Below are 15177 nucleotides of genomic sequence, written 5' to 3'. Positions count from 1 at the left end.
ATCAGCTGACATCCGGAGTCGATGTTTTATGAAACGCTAATAAATATAATACATGTATATATATATTATACACAACTATATTTATATATACGTATGAAATATATCTCAGCATTTATTAGCCTCACTTGACAAAAATATTTTTCCGCAGCTAAATTATTTATTTACTAAAAAATCAAGTTAGTTTTTAAAATTTTACATGTCAATTATTTATTAAAGTGTCAGCTGATAAAAAAACTATTTTTTCATTTAAATCCAGGTAATTATTAAATAATAACTCAAGCTCAAGCCTAGAATTTTTTTTGCATTAAAAAAAAATTTTTTTTAGTGTGTATTTTTGACAATTATTACGTGGATGTAAACAAAGTTAGTGACTTTTTAAATAATTGATTAATATTAAATTAATGAGTAAAGAAATGTATCACTATATGTTTTGCTTAACGGTTTCTCAGCGTGAAAATATTTATTTCAGAGCAACAAGTCCTATTGTATTTAGATTGAAAGTAATTGATTGAATTATTTTTATTTACAGCGTTGATCTGTTTAATCGAGTATTAATTTAATGGACCGAGATTTTATTGATAAAAATAATGAACTTAAACGACTCGAGCAACAAAGAAGCTGGTGAAGTTGAAATAGAATTGGAAGAGTCAAATGGTACTGACAATGTCATGTCCGATGAAAAAAATTGCAAGACTAAAATCCAAAATGGCATGTGTAAGTAATAAGTAATAATAAATTATTAAATTTATGTAATAATAAAATTAATTATTAATTTTAATAATAAATAAATATTTTTTAGTGCCTAATGGGACATCATCGAAAATGGAGAACGACAACGAAACAATTCTATATAAATACACAAGTACAAATCCTCCACATTCAATTAACAGTAGCTCGAATTTACAATCAAATTTATCAGTATGTATGAACGGTTGTCAGCCAGTGGCAATGACAACTGAAAATTTGCCATCTCCGTCTTTGGTCTCCGGCTCGGGATCCAACGACGGTACTCCAGAGGATCCGGATATGATTAACAATGTCGACTATAATTGCGGTATTAATAAATGCCCGCCAAAAGTGTCATGTAATCTTAATAATGAGCTGGGAGCAACGTGGTCTAGTTCGCTTAATAATATTGCGAGCATTGGGTCAACAAGTCAAGGTACTTGTTGCGTTTTACGACCTAATATTAATGGCAGCAGAGAAACTGCCGGTCCAAGTGGATTATCTAGGGTAATTTATTTTACAATAAATTATTTTATTTCATTTTTTATAACTAAGGTGAAAGACAAAGTTATTGACACTGGCCTAGATTTTTTAAAATATAAGCTCACCCTAACATCACACTCATTGAGACCTTTCATTTGAGTACCCACATCAATTTTTCATATATTTTATATATTTATATATTTCATAAATACCATATATATAAATATATACAAAAAATGCCATGTGGGTACTCAAATGAAAATTCGCGATGAGTACAAAGTCGGGATGATCTTATATCTTTAAAAACGTCAATATTAACGAAATTACAGTGCAATTTAACAAAAGTCATTATTTAATTAAGCTAAATTTTATTTATTTATTAGTTGATTTTTTTTTTTAATTAAAAAAAAATTGCAGGTGTCAATAACTGGGTCGTTTACCTTATACTGGTTGTTTTAATTAATAATTACAATTGTTAATAATAATTATATAAATAATTTATTTTAAAGCGCGAACAAAATGATAGAAGAGACTCCAGTTCAGAAAATGAAGGTGATGATTTTTCTGACGATGAAGATTATTGTATATACACATATAAAGGTAACGATGAAGCTAAAGTAGACGAGAGGCATCGTAATGGACTTGTAGAGAATCAAGAAGCTGCTGGCCAACAATTGAGTGGTAGGTCGAGCCCAGAAATGGATTTTCTGGAGATGGATTTCGATCCTGGACCTTCGTGTGAGCAGGTAAATTTTTCTTTCAATTCTTATTAATATAATAATTATAATTTGTTATTTTTTTTATGCGCAGGACACTGGAGACAGTGATCTAGCATCTATCAATGAAGACATCCAGAATATTGCGCTGGACAATGCGGAGGCTGATTCAATGTTTCTGAATGACTTAAGCAGTGGAAAAGTTCAGAGGCCAGAGTCTCTACCTCAGGCTCAGAATGAGCAAAATGTCAGCGTCGAGTTGGAAATTCCGGACAGTGTGTCTTTGGATGGCCCGTCTACTAGCGGTTTGAATCATAATCCAGTTGCGCAATGCTTACCTAGTACCAGTTCTGGCATAAGTTAGTTTTAGAATTGATAATTAATTTGCTTATGTAAGTTTCGCGTGAATGTAACATTAATTATTGCTCAGGAAAAGTCGGAGCTAGCTTATATAATCACGGTGGAATTCCAGCGAGAGAGTCACATGGTTATCACAACACAAGCGGGGATTTAATTTCTCCTGGTGATAACAGAGATGCTGATTCTGAACTGTGGGCTGACGCTGCGGCTATTCCATTACCGGAAAATTCAACAGTTAATGGGTTAAAGGTCAACTTGAGTTCCACTCTCTGGCACAGAATGATGGCTAAGAAACTGATGCTGCACAAACAGACGGCATTTAATCAGAGTGGAGAGTCCAATTTGGTTTGATTATTTTTTTTTTTTATTTATATTATTTAGCTTAGATTAATTAAAAATATTATTTATTTTTTTTTTTTTTTTTAGGAAAATGACCTGTGTAATGATAAATTGGATGATTTGCAACCGGTTGAAAGAGTAATGCTCTGGAGCGAACAAGAAGCCGCTGCTAAACAAGTTACGCAGATCGGAACCTCTGCATGTGGTGCCACGTCTGCTATTAATGCTCTGGTAATTATTTTTAATATTTTAATTATTATTAGGGCCAGGAATTTTGCCGAAAATATTAATCTTGGAAAATTTAATTTTTTCCAAGAAATTTCTCATAATTTTTTTATACGAAAAATATTTTAACCGTAATAAATATTAATAAATAATAATTCAAATTTTTGCCAACCATAAAAATTTCAATCTAAAATGATACTGATGAAATTAAATGTGCAGCTCGCATTAGATGTACCATTTTCACCAGAAGTATTGGTAAAAAGTGTAGCGACAAGACTCCGTGAACCAGGAACTCCCTTGCCGAGATATCTGCTGAGTCGATCGAGGGCGGGAGCGACTCATAAAGACATAATTCGGGGTATTTCTCTAGCGACCAGCGGTGCAGTGATAACAAAATTTTTTGACTTTTATCCAGAACGAGCGATATCGCTTTCACACTGGCTTCATTACTGGATTTCACGAGGTATTTTTTGCTTACATTAAATCAACTTTGTGATAAATTATTAAAAAAAATTTTTATTGTAGGCGCAGTTCCAATCGCGACATTGAATCTTCAAAACTGTAGTAAAGAATCCAAAATACCAGACGCTTGGCACCATCAGATGATTTTTGGAGTCAGCCAAGCTGGTATATACTTTACAAATCCTCTTGAATGTCTTCCTGAACAAGTAATTGGCTATAAATATTTTAAAAATTATTATTTATTACTTTGTAATTTTTTAATGAATTTTATTGATAAATTTCAGCTTGTATGGCATCAGTTAGTGAGTCCAAGTGTCTTATTGGTTCGTCGAGATGACGTTTTAGCTCACTGGAACTCTTCGACAGATATGACACCACTTATAAATATGGACCATCGTTGGCGAAGGCTCAATGTTCTTGGTAATTTAAAACATCCCTCATATTTAGGCTGCATTTGAAAATTCTCTAGCTCCAGCTACATAATTAAAAAATGACCTTGTATCTTGTCAACTATTGAGATTTTTAAAGATTTAAGCTCATCCCGATGTTACACTCATCAAGACCTTTCATTTGAGTACCCACATCAATTTTTCATATATTTTATATATATATATATATGTAAATATGAAAAATATATCAAAATGCCATGTGGGTACCCAAATGAAAGCTCTCGATGAGTGCAACATCGGGATGAGCTTATATTTTTAACAATGTCAATAGTTAAGAAAGTACAAAATTTAAATTATTAAAAAAAGAATGTTAATTTTTATTTGCAGGTCAAGTAGTGAACATAATTCGCGAATCTCTAGGCCAGAGACCGCAACCGACAACAGGAACATTTAGCGCAACGCATATCCGTATTCCTGCGTCTTATCAGTCAGGTATTACACTAGTGATGCGATCAGATGCAGCTGCAGCCGAAGAATTGCTTCAAGCTGAGGAATTACCATTACTCTAGTCTCATTATCATATCCATCATTACTAAAGAGAATAAAATGATAATGACAAGAAGCTACAAAATTAAAAAAAAAAAAAATAAATAAGTAAATTACGAAAGAAAGAGAGAAATAAGTAATAATTGATTTAATAAAATAATACATGATTGTAATTAATTGAGCTTGCTAACATTTTTTTGGCTAAGAGATGTCTGAACAACAGAATTACGATAATTACTAAAATCCCTTTCAATAGGTAATAATAAAACAAAATAATTAGAAGTATTATAAAAAATAGAATCTCCCTGCCTCGCTGACTAAGCTATTGAAGATACAGTCGTGAGCTGGTGTATAGTTTTTCAGTTTTATATAACTGAATTTTATATAGTGTTCACTAATTGTTAACTAAGGTTCCTCAACGAAGAATTATAAAATTTGTTTTATGTATTTCTATTTAAATATTTATCTTCCTCTTTCAATGATTTTTAATTCAAATTTTTAATAAAAATAAAGTTCATTATTGTTTTGTCAGACTTTATTTTTAGTATTTCTACTCTGAAGTTTTTAAATAATTAATTATAAGCTTGTTTGTTGATATCAAAATAATTGAATATTTGTTTTAAGCGATTAATTATTAGAAATTACTTGTGTTTGTATAGAATTAAAAGACAATCTTGAATTCGAATAAATTTTATTGTCAGTGAAAATTTCTTTTTTTTTATTTACACTAACATTATTATTATTAATCATTATAATTATTATAATTATTATTAGATATAAAATGAAATGTCTTGTAAGGAGCCGTTTAAGACATGCTGAAAAAAAAAAAAGAAAATTATTGAGTATTAGATAATTGTTATCTTATCAAAAATTTTTTTTAAATAATTATTGCTATTAAATTTACCTCTCTATAAGCGATGCTCTCATTGTTGAGGTGATTGCCGATGGTGTCGACTCGTTCAGCTTGAATACACTTTCAATTACTGAAATTTCGGTACCTGTGGTATCCATACCACAGAAGCTAGCCCAATCGTTCACCACCATACCTGCAGCTATAACTTCACTTCCTCTGTTGACGGTTCCAGCCTAAAAAAATTAATAATAATAATTATTATTATTATTGTCAATTTTCAACCATAAAAACAATAACAATAACTTAAAAAAATAATAATACTTTTAGGAGAGAAAAAAAAAAAAAAAAAAACAAACACTCTTTAGAAAGAAATAAATATTAAATAATAATTAATATTTTAAAAATATTGTTATTGTTTAAAATATTTTTAGTTTGAAGAAAAAATTTTTTTTACATATATTTTACAAAAATAATAAAAAATTATAATTTTATTGCAAAATAAAAAAATAAAAATGTTAAAAATATATTTACCACTAGAGGCACTTGTAAAAGAGACGACAATTCATCTTGATCTTGAATAGAAGTTTTAGGATGAACTATTCCACCTTGGTTGGATAAAATCGAATATGATCCCACTAAAACATTGCTGGCGATTGTTTGACGGAAAACTTCTACATTTAATGTGTCTGCTAAAATTTCCTCAGTCTCCTAATCAATAAATAAATAAATGAATGATTAATTCCTGCAACTAATGATTTGATAAATTAAATTTGTAGTAAAAATAATAAAAATTTACCCGATCAAGGTCCGGATGGACTAACGCAACGTAGTCATTGCAGGCGACAACATTTCCAAGTGCCGACAGTCTCTCTTCGACTCGCTGAACTTTCACTGAATCCGGTAGCGAATTTCTGATGTGCTGGAGTTCATTGTCACTTGTGGAGCTCGGGACTAGAAGTCCATTCTTGTTACCTGAAAGAGTATCAATTAAATGAGTGATAATTTTGGATTAATTAACTCTGATATTGCCTGAATAAATAAATAGATAAATGTGGAAGTATGGAAATGATTGTATTGAACGTACCAACAGTAAGGCGTCCAATAATTCGGCAACCAGCGACTGATGCGTGGATTACTGGAATATTTTCACCTAACTCAGCCTCAAAGACACTGGAATTGATAATAATTATCATTTAGTACTTTAATAAAAAATTTTAATTATAAAAAGTATCAAGAATAATACCTGTAGAAATTTTCTGATCCTCCTATCGCTACCAAACAATAGGAATTGGTCAATTTTGAGAATACTCCAACTTCGTTACTGTTTTCAAACTGAACTCTTACTGCCATTTTGCCGTTAAAAATCAAATACACAATCTATGTAAGCTATAATTTTTATTTACTTAATACGCGGTATTAATTTAGATAAATTTAGGCAAAACACGTGGACTTTAACTTGCTTACTGCCAGCAGTAAAATCTTTTTTGTTGCAACACTTAGTATAAAGAGGTAAATACACGAACACGAGGTCTTTCAAAGAATCTACAGTTTAAGGTGAAAAAATTTTAGGTTATAAATTTTTGGAGTGTATTTAATAAACTAGATTTAACATGCGCGCGCAACCGTGCGTCTGAATTTTAGTATAGAATTGTATATATTTATATATTTTCATGCTTATGATATATTTGACCAATCACATTACGATAAATTGATGCTACATATATTTAATTTCAATTTTATATCAAGGACACTAAAATTAGCAAATATCTAACAATTTTTTATGAAAATTAAATTAGTATTATCAATTTTTTTGATTTATGAAACTGAAGTCAGCTGACAGCTGTCAATTTTTTAAAAACTTACACTTGTAATTTTTTTTAATGTAGTTGCTATAAAAGTCTAAAAAATCAACAAATGTATTTTAATTTTAACAGATTTTTATTAATAAATATAATGAGTGACATGTTTTAAATGAGATACAGTACACATTTTTTTCTCATCTTTTCTAATATGTTTATAATTTTCTTAAACATAAAAAAATTAATAATAATAAAAAAAATTTTTGATATTCTTGATTGATCTTATTCCTTATATTTAACACTTAATATTTAATATTATCATTTATAATTAATTACAAAAAATGAAAAATGTTATAAAAATGTTTCGTGTTATTTAGTATCTACATATGTTAATCTACAAAAATATGTGGCAATTTTTAATCAGTCTGTACGTTTCAAACATTTAATAAGTATATGAAATATCAATTCATCATTGGCACGATTGTAAGTCCCGTAAAATCCATAATATATCGAATATAAAAAAAAAAACACTGGTATATACATTAGTATCAATGATTATTTTTTATGAGCCCAGAGATTGAAATTTTTATTCAAAATTTTTTTTAAAAAAATTTTTTTAAAAAAATTGACATGTAGAAAATTTTTAAAAATATTTTTTTGATTTAAAAAATCAAAAATTGTCAAATGTCAGCTAATTTTAGGATCATCAAACAGTCTGGGCTCCAGTCAACATTTTAAAAAATAAGCAAGTTAAAAATAATAAAAAAAACTATTTCTAGTGGCAATAAAGCGGCATAAAAGCAACAATTAACAATAATTAGTTTCCATATTCCGATGGACGGTAACGGGAACCAAAACCCGATGTGGCGACTCTAGTCTCGTGGTGGGCAAGGGTGCTGAAGCAACCGGACGTTCATCTTCAGGTTCCATGCTAGCATTAATAAGTAAAAGTGGCTCTGCAAAAGACTGCTGCTCCGTATCATCATGGGGAGTCATGGTGCTGTACCCATGATCACTATCGCCTCCCGGAGGGCGTCGATAATTAGTAGCGACGCGATAGGGCGAAATCGGCGGCGTGCTTTCATGAAGCAAAGAATCGAGATGATTCTTCGACCGGTCTAGCTCTACGGGATCTCCATCAGTGCTTCCTCCGAGACCGATGTCCAGGTGAGTCATCCGGAGCGTGTCGGGCGACCCGTTAAGATGGAGACACTGGTGTTCCAAGCCAGACTGCACGCTGTGTAACCTGTAGCAGAACAGGGCGATGCCAAATATAAGAACAATAGCAAGAATTCCTCCAGCTACCGGGCCAACCGAGGGCCATTCCTTTCCAATGCTGTCTTCAGTAGACTGAGAATTAAAAGTGCCGTCAGCGTACGGCAGCGGGGCTCCAAAGACTCCTTTAAAGCACGCATTAACGTCCGAACAGAATGGATTTGCTAAATTCAACTCGCCGTCGTTCTCAAGAGAGCACCACTGGCAGCCAACGATCCCCAGGCACTCCAGCTCTGTTGTGTAACTTTTGCAGTTAGATGATGGACACTGCTGGAGGTTCAGCTGCTCTGGTACAGTCACTCTGTCCCAAGGAGTCGTGGGAACTATTCCTTGCTCGTAAGGCGGCTTGCAAGGCTCGATATTGCTGATGTTTGTTGCTTCACAGTCTGAAGAATATAAAGAACACTCGCAAGGACACTCGCACTCAGTTTGTTCCATCCTTTTGCAATTTAAACACGACCTCGCCATCGTGTTACACGGACAAAAAGCCGGAAGAGTGCAAGTTTCATTAACTACCCCGAAAAATAAATTTGTATCCGGAACGGCAGCTAGCTGATACTTGACGCAATGTTCTCCGTGGATTATATTAGTCAGAACCTCTTCCAGAGAAGTATTAAATTGATAATACCTCTCAATAGTTCCGTCCAAAAAATTACCACAAATTTTTTTTCTCACAAAAAATTCATGATTGAGAATATCAGTTGCCACTAATAATTCTTTATGAGTCAAGTGCTGCTGCTCGAACTTACCCCCGGGTTCTAGGAACGATGGGTGGAACACCAGGTACCCTTTATCATCCATCAGGAAGCATTTGATCATAGCCTCGCTGCAAAAAGGCAGCATGTCTTTAAGTAACCTCATAATATACCCCAGAGAGAAATCCATAGCAGCTACTGCGACCACCGGGTCTTCTTGAGTGTGACCAGTCGACTTGCGACCTTCGTAGATAGTCTGGCTTAAGCTGACAACGTACCCAGCACCTCCGCCGTCCAAGTACGAGCTGGTTAAAATTATTTTACCCGGATGCTCCATAGCTTTGCCGTACCAGGCTCGTCTTCGAGGGTCCAAGCTCGAGTCCATCGCCAGGCCGGGATAAACCTCGACTACTCCACTTTCTATAGCGGCCATGTATCTTCTAATTATGAACATCTTTGAGGGGCTCTCCTGGTGACGGCGCTTCCAGTGGTCGATTATCTGCGCGAGCATCGCTGCGTCTCGGCGGACAAAAGGACCAAGTCCCGGGTTTCTCAGGAGCCGCGTCGCGTCCTTGATGTAGGCCATGTAGCTCTGAAGATTCATCAGCGAGGCCAGGTCTTCTCTCCAGGAATTTAAGCACCAGGGTGATAAGTACATAACAGCTCTAGACGGGCTCACTATGTTCCGTCTGTCCAGGCACAGTTCCACGCTCTCTGCCAGAGTCTTCGACACCAAGTCCAGCCTGTGGTGCAGAATACTGTCCGACAACGGGGGAGGAAATTTAGCTACTGACCTGCGGATATTTTTTTTGTTATCTGTAATTATACAAATAATTAAATCTAAGTACTTTAAGTGCTTCCATCTGATACTCATCGTTTCATTGAATTTATTCTGCACTTCCTTCGCTCCTTTGGGTCTTTCAATCATTTCTACGACCAAGTCTTTGTCGAAGTTTTCAATGTCATGTAAATTTACTTCAATAGGCTGCTCTGAGAGAGTTTCAACCCTCGGAAAATTTTTGTGCATCCACACCAAGCCTTTTTTGTCAAACAACACAGCGTTGTTGCTGAATCCAGCATTGAAGTAAGTTATCTTCTCAACAAATTCACGAAGTTTAACATCTAGTGATATAAGTACATCATCGGTTGCTCTAACTATCGATACTCCTAACGTCTTACCGTACGGTTGTAAAAATATATCTGATAAATAGAAAGATTTCTTATTTATTATTGGACACTCTAAATTAGCAAACAGTCTCGCGACATCATAACCCAGTGGATTGTTCGTCGGAAGTGTCGCTGTACTCTCGTTAATAAATGTTTCTTCAACATTAACAGTCGGCTTCAAGTCTGACACTATCAACGCAGTACGAAAATAAACCTTTAATTTGTTGGACGCAATAGTATTAACAATATTTTTAACGTTTGATAAGTCTTTAAATGTATTTGTAATATGGACTATAACAACATCATCACGTAAGTTTTTAGTCATTGATTTAAAGTCTATTGATAGTGATTCATTAGCGTCAAGCCTTACTATTGAATCTATGAGGCGTATTAATTGATACTTATTGACATCTGTTGCTTTTATAAGGGCGTCAGTACAGAAGAGAGATGTCTTATTGGCCAGACCGATTACTGTTATTAAATCTGTATCTGACAGCATGTCAACAATTGTTCTTGCTGTTGCGCGAGCTAGCGCTATATCGTCTTCTGACATGAAAATTCCATTTTCTAAAAGGACGATAACATTTCTTGGTTTGTCACACTGAGAGAGAAATAATGAACCGATGTTTCGGACAGGGCCCGCCTGTCCGCATATTTTACCCGGTCGTTTTATTGGAATTACTCGGATGTTCTTCCAGCCGTTCTCTTTTAAATTGAATGCCAATGCTGAAAAAATAAAAAAAAAAAAAATTATTTTAATAAGTACTGATATAAGTACTGATAATTGGAATATAAAAAATTGATTTTTAATTATTTTAAATTAAAAAATAGTAGAAATTTATTTAAAAAATTCCATCTCTAGAAGCTTTTGAAAATTATAAATTCAATTTTTTTTTTTTTTAATAAATTATCAAGTGTCTGATAATTTTATTTATAGAAAAAAAGGAAAAAATATTGTATAACTTTATTCTAAAATTTAGTGACATGCATAAAAAAATAAATTATAATTACCATCTTCAATTTGTTTACAAAAATCAAGAGATTGTTCTCTCTGCGCCTGTAACTCTTGATCATGATCCAGATAAGAATGATCATAAGTGTTACTTTTAATAATCGGTGCAACAATATCTAAACTGCGCTCCAAGATATCAAGAAATTTCTCCAGCTGAGCATCAATATCATTGACAAGTGTTTTTAATGAAGATTCCGGTTCATCTGGGACCTCGATAAAGTCCAGCTGATCGAGCATTCGCTGGAATTGCACAAGGCCCAACTCATCGTTGCCAATCGACCGTAGAGTTTTTGACAAGCGTACGACGATGTCCTTGAGACACATACCACCAAGTGGCGTGGGTTTAACCTGCTTTCTCAGCGCCCGTCCCAACTGACATTCTACTACATTGTTATTTTCATTTTCCAATCCATCATTACCGTCAATAATAACATTACATATTATTAAAGTACTTATAAAAACTAGGTAAATTTTTTTATGCAGTATTGACATCTCGGTGATTGTTTTCCCGGGTAAACAGCCGTCTTCATTGAGTATCCTTGGGTAATCCTTTGTACTTTTAGAATGATATTTTTAAAAAAATATTTACAAATATTTTCAGTCACATTATTTCAAGACTTTTAATTATTAATATTTTTTATCAAACATTTTTATTAATAATTATAAAAAATACTATTTTGAAGCGAGTATAAACTGAGAACACTGACAGTGACTATACAAGAGTAAGAGAGAAGCTATTTTTTTTTTCTTTTTCTATTTTTCTCCCGACCGAAGCGCCACCTGCTGACAAAATTGTTTCAATTTTAATTCATTGTGTTACTTATGTTTTTTTTTTTTTTTTGTCATCAACGGAGTAATTATTATTATTATTAATAAACGGATAAAGTAATTAAAAATAAATAAAGTTATAGTAATTTTATTATTACCATGAATTCGTTCACTGAATCTGCTGCTGGTGAACCGGAGCAAGATGCTAATTCAGCACTTATTGAGTTGGATAAAGGTAAAATAACCTATATGTTTATTATTATTATTATTATTGTTATTGTTAATTGTTTGAATTGCCGGTATTTTCTTAAATTTATTTTTGAAAATAATAGAAAAAAATTTAACAATTGATGACACTAAAATCAGCTGATATTCAATTTTTTTTTTCCATCTTTTTAATTAATTTAATTAGATCAAAAAAATATTTCTTAAAAATTCTAAAAATTGCTAAATTAATTTTCACAAATATTTTCCAGGCTTACGATCAAAGAATACCGGCGAAAGATGCGAAGCAATAGTAAGATTCCCTCGCCTCTTCGAAAAATATCCTTTTCCAATTTTAATAAACTCAGCGTTGCTAAAACTAGCCGACGTATTCCGTCTAGGAAGCAACTTCCTGCGCGTATGGGTCCTCCGAGTTTGCCAGCAAAGCGAGAAGCACTTGGACAAGATTCTAAACGTGGACGAGTTCGTGCGGCGTATATACAGCGTAATCCACTCAAACGACCCAGTAGCCCGAGCGTTGACCCTCCGCACCTTGGGAAGTGCAGCAGGAATAATCCCGGAACGTCAGCAAGTGCACCACAGTATCCGAAAATCATTAGACTCGCACGACTCAGTAGAAGTAGAGGCAGCAATTTACGCAGCCCGGATGTTCGCAGCGCAATCAAAGCTCTTCGCAGTGTCAATGTGCAGCAAGATCTCGGACATGATTCGCGGACAAGCGACTCCAGCTTCAATGAAGCTGCAATTAATCCCAATATTACAGTACATGCACCACGACACGTCAACAGCCTCGATGGTGAACGAGTTGTGCATGGAATTACTCGTCAGTTACCCCGCGGTGGAATTTGTCCGTGTAACACTGAGCGCGATGAGCACTCTGGCCTCCGCGACGTTGATAGACGTTCCCAATCAAGTGGCTCTTCTCCTCAAATACCTCCGAGACGACCCGCGATTATCAGTGAAGCGACACGCACTGAGACTTCTCCTAGACTTGGCCAAGCGCGGGGCTCACCTCTGGCCTCGCGGAGCTCTGGACAATTTAGTAGACAGCACAACCCGCCTTCCTCAAGACAATAGCGAAAGTACTGATTTGCTTCTGAGGACCCTGGACGTAATTGAAGTGCTAAGTAGAAACGCCGTTACCTGTGACGGCAATAAAGACGAAAATAGTCCATTGTCATCAATGTGCATTGACGCGTGCTATTCTCACGATCCTCTAATCGCCGTAAAAGCTGTAATGATTCTCTCGAGAATCGCCTGCTACTGCTACGAAGAAAACCTGCCAGTCAGCAACGTTCAGCACACAATATCCTGCCTAGAATCTTTAATTGTCCTTCTAGGCACCCAGGACAAGTACGTCCACCATTTAAAGATGTGTCTAGCTTCGACGGTAAAACTCTGCCAAGCTCACTTCAACCACGCTCCAATATTCGTCGACGTAATTGGATCCACACTGATGAATTCTAGCTCGGAATACTCGAACAACGGCAAGCAAAGCGCAGTTCTCTGTGAAGCTCTCGGAGCTATTGGTAGTCTGGGCAACAATGTCCTGCTGCCGCTCTTGCCGGATATACTGGAGAAATTAAAGCACATGACTGACGCTCACACAAAAGTAATGCTCTGTACTTTGCTATTTCAGGTAGTCGCTGGAGGGTACGAATGGAATGAAGAGTGCCTCAAAGCTATCAGGACCGCTACGAAAACAGTCGACGGCTGGGCTAAATATCGCATTGCTCGAGGCGCTGCTAGGTATGGGCATCATGGTATTGCCTCTGAAATTTTTAAAAATTTAAAGGAAGCTGTCGCTTCAGAGCAGCTGCACTTTTGGCTATCGGGTTTGAAATTGTTAACAAGTGCGGAGAGCTACTTGACGAGCAACCAGGATGAAAGTAATGCTGAAAGCAAAGCGAGGATCACTGAGAAATTGAACGGAGCTATTTCCAGGTATGCTAGCGCTTGTGCTAGTCTCAAAGCGGCTAGCACTCCATTGAAGAGTCTCCAGTTTGCTTGTGAGTACGCTAAATTAAGGTGCGAATTTTTGCAAGCGCTCGCGCAATTAGTTCACTCTTGCAGGAGCTTGTGTACTTCTCCACCGCCTGCTATTGCAATGTCCATCGTTGTTTTGACTAAGGATGACTTTCAGAGGTATGGAAGAGTCACTTATCAGCTGAGAAAATCCGCTCAGGACTTTCGCAACTGCGCAGATAATTACCAGAAATTATATCAGTCGGCTTTTGACGCTGATCATGGATCTTTAAATAATATTCGAGCGTTGAAAGAAATTTGCTTGTTGATGGCGACTAGTGTTGACAGAGTTTGCTCGCCGTACAATTCTGCGACTAGTCAAAGAAGCGAGTCGGAATTCAGCTTCGGAGACTCGGTGGAGATGCGGCAGTTGGCGAGGTGCTGCACTGAGGTCCGGAGACTCGGTCCGACCTGGCAAGTCCAAGAAAAAGAAGAAGCTATCAGTCATTCGAGAATTGAGTCGCTTATCTCACAAGTGATGCTGCTCGCTGGAGGGAAAATACGCCTGCCAATGCCGCGCTATTTCTTCCAAGCTCTGCAAGCGACTGTTGTTAAATTGTCCGTCTCTCCGCAGCCCAGAGTCCTTGGAGAGCCCGTCTGTGTTCCTCAGGGCTCGCAACTGGCTTTGAAGATTGAAGGCGTTCTGAGACACGGCAAGCGCTCTTCGTTATTCAGGTCAGTCGCGGCGGTTTGTATTTCTATCTCGACGACTCCGCCGTCGAAAATTAACAATGATTCCAAAAATGGAGCCACTCATGAGGCGAATGGCAATGAGCTGCAGCAGACAGTTACTCCACACCGAGATTTTTTCGCTTGTGAATTTTTGTTGTCTCTTGGAAGCTCCGCGGCCGGAGCTGGGAATAATTGCGCCGGGCCTATTCCTGGCACTTCGACTTCGGGAACTAGTTCCAGTGGCACTCAGTTCCAGGTCACTGCCAGCGCTAGTATTTTGGACAAGGATGGAAATGTTTGGAAGTGCGGGCCTAGGTCCACTTTACAAGTTCGGGTTCATGATGAACAGACTAAGCGGAAACTCCCGTAATTTGTTAATTTTTTTTCATTATTAAATTTATAATATTATTTACAAATGTTAGTATAAAAATAATACAATT

At 35.6% G+C, this 15177-nt stretch overlaps 4 protein-coding genes across 4 annotated transcripts; 2 read left to right on the top strand and 2 right to left on the bottom strand.

Annotated features, from left to right (window-relative positions):
• Positions 1–115: 115 nt before the first annotated feature.
• Positions 116–4865, top strand: LOC141527317 (uncharacterized). The gene is made up of 11 exons (XM_074242738.1): positions 116–256; positions 530–714; positions 800–1233; positions 1719–1955; positions 2020–2284; positions 2356–2630; positions 2712–2855; positions 3069–3312; positions 3375–3517; positions 3596–3731; positions 4088–4865. The coding sequence occupies exons 2-11, from the start codon at positions 588–590 to the stop codon at positions 4267–4269; spliced, it is 2187 nt and encodes a 728-aa protein (XP_074098839.1). The 5' UTR covers positions 116–256; positions 530–587; the 3' UTR covers positions 4270–4865.
• Positions 4866–4920: 55 nt separating this feature from the next.
• Positions 4921–6655, bottom strand: Eif6 (eukaryotic translation initiation factor 6). Its single transcript, XM_074242739.1, has 6 exons — positions 6343–6655; positions 6184–6269; positions 5896–6071; positions 5631–5807; positions 5151–5332; positions 4921–5061 (listed from the first exon to the last, which is right to left on the bottom strand). Exons 1-6 carry the CDS (start codon positions 6447–6449, stop codon positions 5052–5054), a joined length of 738 nt encoding a protein of 245 aa, XP_074098840.1. The 5' UTR covers positions 6450–6655; the 3' UTR covers positions 4921–5051.
• Positions 6656–7158: 503 nt separating this feature from the next.
• On the bottom strand, positions 7159–11768 carry LOC141526940 (VWFA and cache domain-containing protein 1). Its single transcript, XM_074242100.1, has 2 exons — positions 11047–11768; positions 7159–10761 (listed from the first exon to the last, which is right to left on the bottom strand). Exons 1-2 carry the CDS (start codon positions 11537–11539, stop codon positions 7706–7708), a joined length of 3549 nt encoding a protein of 1182 aa, XP_074098201.1. The 5' UTR covers positions 11540–11768; the 3' UTR covers positions 7159–7705.
• A 131-nt stretch (positions 11769–11899) lies between these two features.
• Positions 11900–15109, top strand: Ints7 (Integrator complex subunit 7). The gene is made up of 2 exons (XM_074242101.1): positions 11900–12050; positions 12292–15109. The coding sequence occupies exons 1-2, from the start codon at positions 11975–11977 to the stop codon at positions 15105–15107; spliced, it is 2892 nt and encodes a 963-aa protein (XP_074098202.1). The 5' UTR covers positions 11900–11974; the 3' UTR covers positions 15108–15109.
• The last annotated feature ends 68 nt before the right edge of the window (positions 15110–15177 follow it).

The sequence above is a fragment of the Cotesia typhae genome, unplaced genomic scaffold (genome assembly GCF_013202065.1).
Source record: "Cotesia typhae breed Kobodo isofemale line unplaced genomic scaffold, CoteBio_Ctyphae contig_4, whole genome shotgun sequence".
NCBI classification, from domain to species: Eukaryota; Metazoa; Arthropoda; class Insecta; order Hymenoptera; family Braconidae; genus Cotesia; species Cotesia typhae.
The sequence above is the reverse complement of the archived record's forward strand: the minus strand, read 5'-3'. Positions and strand labels throughout refer to the sequence as shown.

Bases quoted from the DNA above. Each gene is read 5' to 3' on its own strand.
- LOC141527317 (XM_074242738.1), top strand. From the start codon at position 588: ATGAACTTAAACGACTCGAGCAACAAAGAAGCTGGTGAAGTTGAAATA. The intron at 715-799 runs GTAAGTAATAAG...AATATTTTTTAG, and splicing joins TAAAATCCAAAATGGCATGT to TGCCTAATGGGACATCATCG. The intron at 3,518-3,595 runs GTAATTGGCTAT...GATAAATTTCAG, and splicing joins TTGAATGTCTTCCTGAACAA to CTTGTATGGCATCAGTTAGT.
- Eif6 (XM_074242739.1), bottom strand. From the start codon at position 6,449: ATGGCAGTAAGAGTTCAGTTTGAAAACAGTAACGAAGTTGGAGTATTC. The intron at 6,270-6,342 runs GTATTATTCTTG...TATCAATTCCAG, and splicing joins GGATCAGAAAATTTCTACAG to TGTCTTTGAGGCTGAGTTAG. The intron at 5,808-5,895 runs GTAAATTTTTAT...TTTATTGATTAG, and splicing joins TCCATCCGGACCTTGATCGG to GAGACTGAGGAAATTTTAGC.
- LOC141526940 (XM_074242100.1), bottom strand. From the start codon at position 11,539: ATGTCAATACTGCATAAAAAAATTTACCTAGTTTTTATAAGTACTTTA. The intron at 10,762-11,046 runs GTAATTATAATT...TTATTTTTTCAG, and splicing joins TTGTAAACAAATTGAAGATG to CATTGGCATTCAATTTAAAA.
- Ints7 (XM_074242101.1), top strand. From the start codon at position 11,975: ATGAATTCGTTCACTGAATCTGCTGCTGGTGAACCGGAGCAAGATGCT. The intron at 12,051-12,291 runs GTAAAATAACCT...AATATTTTCCAG, and splicing joins ACTTATTGAGTTGGATAAAG to GCTTACGATCAAAGAATACC.